Below are 12,964 nucleotides of genomic sequence, written 5' to 3'. Positions count from 1 at the left end.
GGCTGCATAAAGACGCAAACCAGCATCTTTTGGATTAATAAAGACCCAATCATAGTTTTGTAATAAAGTGCTGCAGGGAGGACATTTTTTTGTAGGCCAGCCCAGAAGTAAGCATCACCTTGGTTCCCTTGACAAAAAGATAATAGCTTTGTTTTGTTCATCGATCTTCACAAATTAAGCCACTTTAAATTGAAGACTAAGTTCAATCACCAGAGATAAAAAGCTAAAGGAAGGATATAAACACATTAGACCAAATTCAAAGTTGAAGTCAAAATCACTGTGTTTAAAAATAAAAATCTAATAACTAAAGACAGCTCTCTCAATCTACAAGTTTGAGAAGGATGTGCAAGTGAAAGTACTATGTAAACAAAACAAGTCTGTGCAAGTCCGCGCAAGAACTGTGGTAAATCATGAGGGCGAGTACATAGCCGAATCAATTGTGCTGCACCTATTGATTTCTGTCACTTCCTGTTTTTTTAGGCAACACAATACTGATGATGACTAATCTAAATGATGTCTCAGTCCTGAGAGTCTCTTTATACTTCAGTCAGTGCACATTCCACCAGTCGGCGTTCTGCTGGTGCATGCTGGGAAGGATCACATGACAGCTTCACAGGGAGCATGTGTCGGGGTAGCAGGGTCTCTGTCAGGAAGTGTGAGTCTGCAGAGATGGCGGCAGGGGTCCGCTAGTCTGATGGGCTCTAATTAACTGCTAATGCTTTCACTCCGCTGACCTACACAGGATTAGGCCCTGTCATTAGCTACAGACACACACCCACATCTCCCTACACTTGCCATTTGTTGGACTAAAATGGATTTCGGCATCTCCAGCAGAGCCATCAGCTGTTTGAACAAAGGACACGGGAAAGGTAAAGAAAAGCACAAATAGCTACAACAAATATCAGCAGGCCTCTCTACTATCTGACCAGCAGATCTCATTCCTAAATCCATTCCCTTCCTCTTTTATTCCTTTAGTCTCCTGCGGTCTTTCATTCTCAGATCCTTTTCCTCCTTATCCTCAGGTTATTTCTTTCAGCTCTCTCTCTTCTTTAATCTTGGGAGGAGACATTATCCGAAGCACATCTCACTGCGGGGCTGTCTCGTTCGCTGCTGTTCCTAATATTCAACAGAGAGGGCCGGCGTGGTGCTGGACCTGGCTCCATCATGGCATCGTTAAACATACAGCCGAAGCAAAGATAAATTCATTTTAAAATGCCCAGCCATAGAGTCTTCACTAATTGATCTCTGCGGCTCTGTCGACTACTAAATGTGCTGTTTAGCTAATATCTGCATCTTTGAAACCCTCAGGCCATCAACAGGAGTTCTTCAGATTCAGTTCAGTTCAGTCTGTCAATAAAAGCTGGGTCTGGACACATCTCTAAGGAATAACAGTAGTGATTTTTTTTCAAGACTTTAAGCTTCACTTGCAATGCACCATATGGCGGGACTAATCAAACTGACAAGCTTCTATTAGACGTTACGTGGCCTTGCAATAAAAAGACCGTATTAAGTTTGGTCTTGTTTTAGAAGAAAAAGTAAACAATTAGAAGTATCAATGCACAATATACCAGTACCACAGTGGTTATCAGGGGATATTAATAGAGATTTTATAGATTTCTTTAACAACAATATGAATGTCAGTTTTTCAATCTGTTCATTATAATGTTGTCATGCCTAATTTTACTCTAAATTTACATTTAAAATTATTGATTTTATTTTTATTTTTTAAATGTTTTTATTTCTACTTAAACAAAATAGTACAGAATTTTAATATCAGCTATTAATCAGCTAACAGCCGTCACATGAAAATAATTATCGGTATAAGTCTTATCGGTAACGGCCAGGATACTAAGGAGGTCATGAACTTCCTTTATTTAAACATTTTTGCTGTTTTCTGAGGTCTACTTATTATGTTATAAAATGTTTTACATAAAAGTAATAGGGCTATTTTCTGTCCTGTTCTAACCCCTCTAATCAGAACGCTCTGTTTAAACTCAAATTTGTGTATTGCGGCATTACTGCAAGATCCAATTTAGTCCGCACAACATCGTCTTTTACGTAGTTTGACTCTTTCAGAAAATCCTGCTTGGAACTGTGTTTTTTTTTTGGTAAACAAATGAATTGAACAAAAGACAAGTTCTTCCTGACGTGGTCTAAATCTTCATAGAAAGCTCATTCACTCTTTCTTAAAATGGTATCAGAAGGAAGGTAATGCAAAGACTGTTTTTCCAGATCTTAGCACTGCACAGCATTTCATTGTCTTTCGAGCCATCTTTATCGTTGGGTTTCTATATAGACCACCTAGATCACCTCTCATTATTTACACTACACGCACAAATCAGTGGGCGGGGCTAAACAAGCAGTGATGCAGGAGCAGGCCTTGATCTTCTTCTGATGGTGTTTAGACACACTGTTACATCAAAGTGGTATGTTCCACAACCAGATGTTTTGGCAGATTGGCTTCAATATAAGCTGTTTTTAGACTAACGAGAAAGTTAGGATGTTTTAGCAGTACAGTTACCTATTATATGTCAAAAGATAAAGGGAATTGACCCTTCGCAAAAACCTGCCCTCCTCAGTTACTGTTGCTATGTCTGAACTGCCATGGTGCTCTCACAGTACACATCATGTTCAGAAGCAGGTTACTTCTGGTATGAAACAAGCTTTCAGCTTTGGTCATTTTTTCAGAAATTCAAATAATAAATACCCTTTTGTGGCTCTTTAATGTCTCGTGACAGTTTTCTGTAGCACCTCGGTTCAAGCGGCATGTGAACCCATCTAATATTTATTTAAAGCACAAAATAAACATGAATAAACTTCAGAATGTATTTTGTTTCAACCACAGAAATACACCAATACACACAATTTCTTTAATTTAAGTCCACCAAAGTTAATCTACTTTCCTGTCTAATTTGTTTATCGGACAAAACGGCCATTCTGCATTATGATTGGTCAGATTGTCTGTCAAGATCTTTGCGAAGTGAGAAATCATTTTTGATTTCACAGTTCATGACTCCTTTAATATCAGTGCATCCCTAATTAGTAAGCATTGTGCTTAAAGTGTAATTGTTGTGATGGGTTAAGCTGTGTTTTTGTGTCATGGGGAAAGACATGACCTTTTTGTTCTTACCAGTGAGACCAAACATCCAGTTCACCCTCTGGTTCTGTTAAAGGTCACCAAACTTCAGGTCCTCCCAGATTACATATGCCATATAAAACCAAAGACTACAAGTTCTCAATAATTAGGACAAATGCTTTATCTCTGAACACATGTATGGCAAGTTATAAAAACTTACAATGATGAGGAATATGAAGTAGATGAAGTTGTAGAAGGAATGAGCGTCCATGACGTAGTACATGATCTCCACCCAGCCCTCCAGCGTGATCACCTGCACAAACCAGACCACAATCAAGCTCTTTATGCACCTGGGAAAGATTTGTCTCAGATGATCCATCACAAGTCATCAGTTGAGACAAATGCTGTTTACGATGAAGTAACGTGTCTGCTATTTGTAATCAGATTTCGAAGGGAGAATACATAAAATGTATATTTGTATAAGATTTAGAGGCATTCAGAGAACAAGAAATCTTTAGCAATTATAATGAAATGTATACACTCATATCTACACAAGCACAAAAAAAAAAAAAAAAAATATATATATATATATATATATATATATATATATATACACACACACACACTTCTCTATTGCTCTTTTTTGGATTTCATTCCTTCTGTAGCTTTTGTACTGATCAAGCTCATACTAAAATTGCAGACAATGTCAGGTTGCTTTGGGTGAACACTTTGCTAAATAAATAAATGTAAATGCTTAAAACTATTTGCCAGTGGTTAAGAAAAATTCTAATTAATTCAAAGTGAAAACAAGCTGATTTTTCTTACCTCATTTGCAAATAATTTATTTAAACCTTTGTTTTACCAAAGTGGATGACTGACAGATGTGTAGGCGGCCCTTCGCTGTTGTCCAAGACGCATCAGGATGGATTAGCATTTGCAACACACTACACATGCAATGCTGTCACATGCATCTTTAACTTCCCCTAACTGTGGTTTGAGTGATTGGATAACAAAATGCTTTGAATCGCATTTACACCTGTAGTAAGCACTGTTGATTTATGATCAGAATCAGATGTGTAATTTCAACAAATACCACTTGACTCAATCTCTTACCTGAAATATGACGATCCATGCATAACCTATGTTGTCAAAATTGATGGCTCCTTTATGTGGGTTGGTGTGTCCTGTATGACAGCGGGTGTAGTACTGGTTCCAGTTCACACAGAGCCCCATGGCGGAGGCACTACCGTTGACCAGTGGCTCCGCGCTCAAGCCCAGGGCCTGGCGGTGCAGTGCATCCTCTTTATCTAGACAGCACTCCCGTCCGCCTTCTCTCCGAGTGGGCACATCCCTGCAGGACATGATGCCGTTATCCTGAGCCAGTGAGCAGATGAAGGGCCGCTCGTCATCCTCCTCAGGCCGATAATATGGGGCAGGGAGGGTGATGCCAGATGTGCTGAGGACAAGATGGAAGGAGAATTCAAGGTTTTTGAAAATGTCAATGTTAAGAAATGAATGAATGTGCATTGAAAGAAAATTCATTTTTATTAAAGTTGTGGTCAAAATTTTACATACACTTTGCAGTATCTGCAAAATGTTAATTATTTTACCAAAATAAGAGGGATCATACAAAATGCATGTAATTGTTTATTTAGTAATGACCAGAATAAGATATGTATTTCACACAAAAGACATTTACATATAGTCCACAAAAGAAAATAATAGTTGAATTTATAAAAATGACCCTGTTCAAAAGTTTACATTCGCTTGATTCTGAATAGTGTGTTGTTATCGGGATGATCCACAGTTTGTTTGTTTTTGTTTCTTTGTTTAGTGATATTAGTTCATGAGTCCCTTATTTGTCCTGAACACTCTCTTCTGTTCTTCAGAAAAATTCTAATAGTCCCACAAATTTGATGGTTTTCCAGCATCTTTTGCATATTTGAACCCTTTCCAACAGTGACTGTATGATTTTGAGAGCCATCGTTTCACACTGTGGGGACTCATTCGCAACTACAGTACAGTATTACAAAAAGTTCAAACGTTCACTGATGCTCCAGAAGGAAACACTAAGAGAACAGAGTTTTTTTTTTTTTTTTGCCTAAATATCATATTTTTTGTGCACTCCCAGAATTAAATCCATATTTCACATGAACAAAATGCTGTGAGGCCTGTGCGTATAAGAAAAATAATATATAGAAATAATAATAATTGAATCATAAAATCATTTTGAATCTATTAAAGTGTTCTTACAGCATAGCTGAAACATCTCTGCAGTCCTAAAGAGATCTGAGGAGTAACCAGAGTGGATTCATTCTATAAAGGACCAACTTAGCGTCAGTAGTGTGGGCGTACATGTGTGTAAAGCCCATTTATCAGTGAGTGACCCATTGAGGGCAGGCTGCCCCTTAATCACAGTGTTTCACTGCCCAGAAATAGCTGTTTCCATCAGCCACTCACCCTCTCATACACATAACAGGGTCAAAATGGCTATTTACACTACCTTTCCCCCCTCTCTCGCTCCTTTTTTCTCCCTTTCCCTGTTTCTCTCACAGATAAATGTATACGCAAATAAGAACCAACATGCAATGCCATTATTACAAGCAAGCCACACTGACCAATCAATGCCGCTTTGTGGTCTAGACAGTTATTCTAAATGTGCACATGCACAAAGCTCCCATGACAGCCATGTTGGAGGTATTGGGCACCAAGAAAGGATTTGTTCATCATCCCCAGGGTGTAATTCTCCCCATTTGGACAGAGGACTCCTCCACAGACTCGCAGCTCGATAAAAGGCCAAGAATGTTTCTGCTTTCGCGGAGGACATTTTTCCTTTGCCCTTCAACAACACGACATCCAAAAGATCTGAGCCATTCGATAGCAGTAATGAGCAATGGCATATCAGGCTACACCAGAAAAAGCAATTTGTCTTGGCAGACCACCGTGGTGACACTCGTGCGAGGATATGCGTGTGCACATTTCCAATGCACAAAATGAATCAATATATGTGATATGGCAAATTGAGCCAATGCATCAAACCTTCACAGATTCCCCCGTGGGCTTTGTGTGGCACATACTGAGATCTCTCCTGTAAAAGTCAAGTCTGTATTTTCAACACGACAGTCAAGCTGGACCACGTGGCACTGCTTTTCTTCAAGAGCTCAGCAGTATGGCGACAACTGGTTGGGGTTGGGGGGGTGGGGGGGAGTTCAGAGCGGCAGAGAATCAGTAAGTCTGTCAGGGCTCTGCAAGGAGTGCTGGAGTGTGAATAATGTTTGTGCCAATGCCAGGGCTCGGGCACAGCGTGGCAGCGCACTGAGAAACACAGCCCATGTGGCACACCGCTAACAACCCACTGTGGCACAAAATGCCATTCCACTGACAATAAGACTGCTCTCGCACATGGAGATAATTGACCAATGACTGACCAGCTGTTTGTGGTTCGTCGCAGGTGGGCGGATGTTAAGGAATAGAGCATAAAACGAGCCCCAAAGAGAAGTGTGACTTTGAGGGTTGACTTTTTAAAGAATTTCTTCCACTTGTGCAATTCAAACCCAGTGCTGGGCAGTAACGCGTTACTGTAATTTGATTACTTTATTAGTAATGGAGTAATTTAACTTGTTATACTTTTCTAAATAGTAATTAGAGTATAGTTACAATCCAAGGTCTCTATACGTTACTGCCACATTACATCGCTGACAAAATGCAGTGTTTTATAATCTAGAGATTGTAAAAAGGATGTAGCTCATGCACTGTCGAGTCTTGTGCATTCAGTTGATTAGAGACCTGCTCGCATGAGACCCGACGCAACAGAGTGTGGCGCTGGACAAGATGCTGCTGCAAGCAAATAAAATGATTCACAGGTTTCCCGCAAAATAGAAATATCTAAACATAAAATATCTGAAAAATAAATTGTTATTCATCTATTTGTCTGCTAAATACATAAATGTAAATGTAAATCTATTGCACAAAAGCAATATGAACTTATATCAAATAAAAACGATATAAACGGTGCAAGCGTATGAAGAGTTTCAAATTAGGTTATAACACGTGTTTGTAGTGCTGTGCAATGCAGTGCTGAAATTAATTGCGTGTTCACGAATCCTCGCTTTATAACACACGAATTGTAGACATTATGAAAGATTCATTATGCATATATATTTATTGTGTTATAACAGAGATTTGCGAGATTGTGGTGAACTGAGATGTCTTTTCAGAGATTATAAATGCAGCACTCTATGCTGGCATTCTGCCATGCCAAACCATATATTCAGCAGTCGCTTGCTTTAGTTAAAAATAACAGTGTTCTGTGAATGTAGATGCTTTAATAACAAATATTTATCGGGAGTGTGTATGCTGGGATTTCATCAATTTCATGGAGGAAAAAGTAATGTAACGAGTAATGTACCTAATTACTAATTACTTTTGAAATAAAGTAATCAGAACAGTAACATGATTACTTTTAAAAGGAGTAATTTGATTACATTTACATAATAACTTGCCCTACACTGGTCAAACCTCAGCAGATGCTGTGAAAATGACTCTAAATTGTCTTCCCTTTCATTTTTACATAGTTTTTTGACCTCATATCATAAGATTTTCTGGTGAAATCAACACCTGGTTCTGGTGATGTATGCCAGATTTTTTTGCAAAAATTTATTTTGCTTACAGTATTCTCTGCCCCTCCAATTGACTGCAAGCTCTCATTCATTTTTGAATGCAACATTCACATCTGAAAATTAATAACCTTTGTTCATCAGCAGAACACAAATTAAGACATTTCTGATGAAAACCAAGAGCTTTCTGAACTTCCTATTAACCTATTAAAATGTTTTTTAAAAGCACATGGCTCCATCACTTCACAGTGTCGCAATGACTGTTATTTGTCAGTGCATCACCCCAAGTTTAATGAGTGTGTAGATTACACGGAGCTGCAGACATTAGCTACATTAAAAGCATATTGGCACTATTTGAATGGGTTAAACTGAATCATTTAGGGTGTTCAGGGTTTTCTTAAAATGTTGCATGGTTTAAGTTAACAAAATTGCTAATAGCAGCTTTAAATATGTTTCTTTGGTACACTTGTATGTAAAACTTTGAACCAATACATTTTGACAGTATTAAAGTTTCGATGTTCGAAGAGTGTTTGAGCAGCCAACTGTTGCAATGGTTACATTGTTTTGGTTACGCAACCTCTGAAACCAGTGAAAATACGTGTTCCGACTAACTTGTGATCTAACATTCACAGTTATTTATGTCTGCAAATGCTAAAGAAATTTCTCAAATAAAGAGACACCCCTTATACGCTAAACTAAACTATAACTGTGTAGCATTTGTTCTTTCAAACCCTATAAAAACATTTTAAGTAATTCATCCCCACCAAAAGAAAAGAAAGGTTTACATTTTAAGAAGACTGTAAGAGAATGTACAAAGCAGAAGAAAGCCAGGCGCTCTCTCAGGAGACTATGATAGGCTCTCCTTTCAAGACACTTCATCATCTTTTGACTATAGTGCCAGCCTCTAAATATACTCGCTGCAAGACAATAAACGACAATCAGGCCTCAGCTGACGTTTAAACTTAGACACGCACTTCTTTATCCCACACACACACATGTACAAACAAACGCACAGTGAGTCTCGCACGCTGCCATGCACCGTGAGTCCTTTCAAATCCAATCACACAGCAATGAGAGGCAGGCAGACCACGGTTGGCACGGTAACCTCAGGCAGACACCCACTCATGAATACGGACGCCAATCTGAGTTTTAATCAACTGGAGCCATAGACTGGGTGGAACCACATTTGCATTTTAGTGGCAGGTAGACAGTAAAACAAGAAGATGAGAGGAGAGATTAAACAGAATACGAGTGAGAAGATGAGTGAAAGTAAGACCAGTTTACATCTTAAAAACAAACATTTTGAGAATATACAACAAGGACACAATTTTTGCCAATATCCGCTATTTTTCAAATCAGTTTTGTAGATAGCCGATGCAATACCAATGTATATTTCCTTTTTTTTTGTCTTGAAACAATGCCAAATCTATATATATATATAAAATACACATACAGACAAATTATGGGTCACAGGAGGGGATGCTCCCAATCAAATTATTTAAGCTTAGCATCATCAAAACAAACCACTGTCCACTGTTATTTTTTACAGAAAAGAATGCAACGGGCTCGTAATCATGACTTTATAAGTTAGAAATAGGAAGTTTTTGATAGCACGTGAAGACAGCAAAAAAGCTCTCTCATACAACACAGTGGAGTGAATCATTTTGTTTACTTTGTGGTTTATTATTCTGGGTCGTATGGGATGCGGTAACACACGGTCCTCTCACAATACATTGCTACAAAGATCTATTGCTTTTGCTGCTCAGAAATATTCACGGAATCATGCAGCACATATCAGAAGATCTGTGCTCCGGTGCGGTTAGCGCTCACACTCACTGATCTATATATAACTGAACCGCACTCTTGCCCACCTCTTCCAACCGAGCAAGGGACTGCTAAACCCTACAATAACACTAGTCAAACGAATCAGGCTTTGGGGGTCTCCCCCCAAACGCACTCCGGCACGGCACCATGCTGCGATGGGTCCCGTGATCATGCAGGTCTCTAATAGGAAGGTGCCTGTTATAATGTTATGATCAATGCTCTGGACTCTGCTGTATATTTATTTATTTAATATTAATAAATGGCCTAACGCAAAAGAGCTGTAAAAATCACACACACACACACACACACACACATATATATATATAAATAAAAGCTAGCACATTTTGAGCACATGTGAATTATTTGTCTTATTGGCAAGGCATATCGGCATAAATTAATTTTTTTTACATCAGCTGATGCCAATGTTTACATTTTAAAACTTTATCGGCTATAATATCCATTGGTTACATCAAGTATCCCTTCTTCAGGAGAAAGGACATTTGAAATACAAGTCCAATCCAATGATGGACTGATCAGGCACTCCAAAATACATCTTTCAGAAGACCGGCCTCCTGAATTCAATCTCTTTATCCTTGTAAACCTAAACTGAGATCCAAATAAACCCACATTTTATATTTGTTGCTTTTGTCTTCAATTAAATGAAAGCTGAAAACATTCAGTACATTCAGTCTTTTATCTCTCTCACTCCCTTTAGTTCACCAGCCCTCCTCTTTACTCACAGGGTGAAGTTCTCCTCTGGGTAACAGCGATTTCTTAATAGTCCAGCCCACAGCTGCACGCCAATGATACCAAAAATGAAGAAGACAAAAAAACAGAGCAGAAGCACATTTCCCAGCATGGGCAGAGTGTCCAGCAGCAGGTTCACCAGGATACGCATACCTACACAAACACAAGAACACAGAAAAGGGATTATCATGCGAAAGAATAATGTGCACGGAGATATTCCTTACTAAAATAAATAAATAAATAAATCCTTTCGTGAAATATAATAACTTTTTTCTACCTCTGACACAACTTACTACTATTATTAAGCAAATAACGCCCCCCCCCCCCCCTCCCTGAAATTCGATTGGCCACCCCAGATGCCCCCCCTATAAGATGTCTTGTGTTTGGTTCATTTTATGGCCAATCATTTTATAGACTCTACTGAAGTTCGCGATTCAATGAAGTGCAGCGTCGTCAGAGAAACAACACTTGTCGCGGACTTGGACTTTTACTTTATCAAGTGTGGGAAGTCGAGACACTAGTGATGGGAAATTTGGATCATTATACTGACTTTTTCGAGTCATTTCGTTCATTTTAGCAAAATACAATTAAAATGTTACATGTTACTTCCACAACACATCTAGTACCTACGCAAACGTTCATCACACTACAAACAATACAAAACTAAAATGCTATAAAGATACAGAAAAGATTAATTAATTCTTTACCAGGGTCTTCAGTCTGTGATTAACTCACCTCTTGTCTGACAAGTCTTCGGGTTCAAATCATTCCTTAATCACGTGACAGATCCATGCGCTATTTCTGTCACTGTGTTTTTGTTACTGTTTCTTCAGGATCTGTGGTGTGTTATTATTTAATAAATAAATAAAACCTTGTTATAAATAAAATATTGATTAATTTGTCTTTTTGACTGTCTACCAGTAAACAACCACTAGGCTATATAATAATCTAAGTATTTATAGCCTATTTTAATTTTTAATCCAATCTTGAGTTTGCTGGTATAATAATTGCTTTTCCTAGGCAGACTTGACAAATTGGTCTAATATATGTATACGATGCTTGCTCAAAAAGGACATAATGATATAAATTAAAAGCAAATAACATTTTGAATCCTAAACAAGTAACACTACAGTTCTATAGTCTAATCTGAAGGGTGAACTCAAAAGACATAAATCATACAACAAGGTAATTTTTAAAGATTAGAATCCACTGTAAAAAAAAAAATCAAAAGTGATGTCGCCGTCATAGAGACAACTCGTTCTTCCCTAGTCACATTAAAGATTCGAATCGTGCAAGAACTACACATCACAAGACACCAAACAAAGAGCTGGTAGGTAACCTTTATGTATAGTTTAATATGTTTGTATGGTTTTCTCAGATCAATGTTTTTACCCCGTCAGGCTCTGCTCGCGTTGGTCGTGGTTGATTTCAATCGAATGTTCAGTGTTTAATAAAACACAATAAAAGTAAAATACGCTGGGCGATATCAAACAATAAACAGTCATGGTGATTTGCATATTTTGTATAAGTTTATTTTGTGACAGTGACCACATAGCAAGATTGCACTTAATGACAATATGCACAGAATGTTCCATAATAATAATTATCTGGTGACATGTTACTTAATGCATGAGAGTAAGTCAGTTAAATAGTTAGTTAAATTGTCAGGCCTAACTTAGTCATTTACATGTGAAATGACATGGATGCATTCTGTGCATTTCATTCACAATTTGAAATATTTATTCTCAAATTTGACTTAATGGATATATACAGGGATGAAAAAAAAATTTAATTAATCAAAAATGTGCTTTATTACTGCACTTGTTTACTAGTAACTTTATTCAAGTAAAAAAAAAATGCATAAAATCAATAGGATTTACGTAATATACTGTAGAATTTAGCTTTTTTTTTGGTCACTGGCGGTCACCCCATTTGGAGGCAGTGCCCCAGCATGGCCCCCCCACTGAAAATGCTCTAGACACGCCCCTGATTCTCACTGATCAGTCAAAAATTGTCATGTTACGCAAGTTAGACATTGCCAATTTTAATGATTGTTAATTTTAGGTCATGCAGTCATTTATTCTTCATTTATTTGTAGATAACAATTTGTGTCACTGTGACCATCTAGCAACTCTTGAAAGCTTGTCTTCATAAAACTTAATTTGTGCTTTTTCTTCCACACCAGTGGGATCGTTTGTGAGTGAGAGTGTGTTCATGTGTCTGCTAGTGAAGCACTGCTGGGATTGAATGAAGGGTGTGTGTCCGTTCTGATAGGAGAAAAGCAGCATGTGATTACTACAGTGTTTGTGGTTTAGAGAAACACAACGGGGAACTAGCACAACACTGATGGAACATATTAACACATCGAGTCGTGTGGTAAAACACAAATGTTATAAACTTCATGTGGACCGGTGAAGCCACTGGTGCTGTGAATATCTGGACCTCTGGAATGAAAGCAGAATTGTGTCTTGGGCCACTTACAGAGAAATGAAAGGAATCACAGTTTAAAAAACAAACAAACATTTTTATAAAATGAAATAAAGAGGAGAGAAGAGGATGATTTAAAACGTATGATGCAAAGGTCACATGCAAGCTTAGTTTCCAAGAGGGATGTTATTTTAACATCATTTTCCATGCGTTTATAAAGACAGAAACCTCTCTTTCTTTCTCTATCCATATTGTTTTTCTTTTTCTCAGTGTT

The 12,964-nt window shown here is 38.0% G+C and overlaps 1 protein-coding gene across 1 annotated transcript in view; it reads right to left on the bottom strand.

The window, feature by feature from the left end:
• cacna1ia (calcium voltage-gated channel subunit alpha1 Ia) overlaps positions 1–12,964 on the bottom strand; it is a 163,981-nt gene that overhangs the window by 78,487 nt on the left and 72,530 nt on the right. The window contains exons 5-7 of the mRNA XM_059537517.1: positions 10,257–10,416; positions 4,190–4,532; positions 3,297–3,389 (exon numbers count right to left, since the gene is read on the bottom strand). Coding sequence (XP_059393500.1) covers positions 3,297–3,389; positions 4,190–4,532; positions 10,257–10,416 — 596 coding nt within the window. The remainder of the gene's footprint in view (positions 1–3,296; positions 3,390–4,189; positions 4,533–10,256; positions 10,417–12,964) is intronic.

The sequence above is a fragment of the Carassius carassius genome, chromosome 1 (genome assembly GCF_963082965.1).
Source record: "Carassius carassius chromosome 1, fCarCar2.1, whole genome shotgun sequence".
Classification (NCBI taxonomy): domain Eukaryota; kingdom Metazoa; phylum Chordata; class Actinopteri; order Cypriniformes; family Cyprinidae; genus Carassius; species Carassius carassius.
The sequence above is the reverse complement of the archived record's forward strand: the minus strand, read 5'-3'. Positions and strand labels throughout refer to the sequence as shown.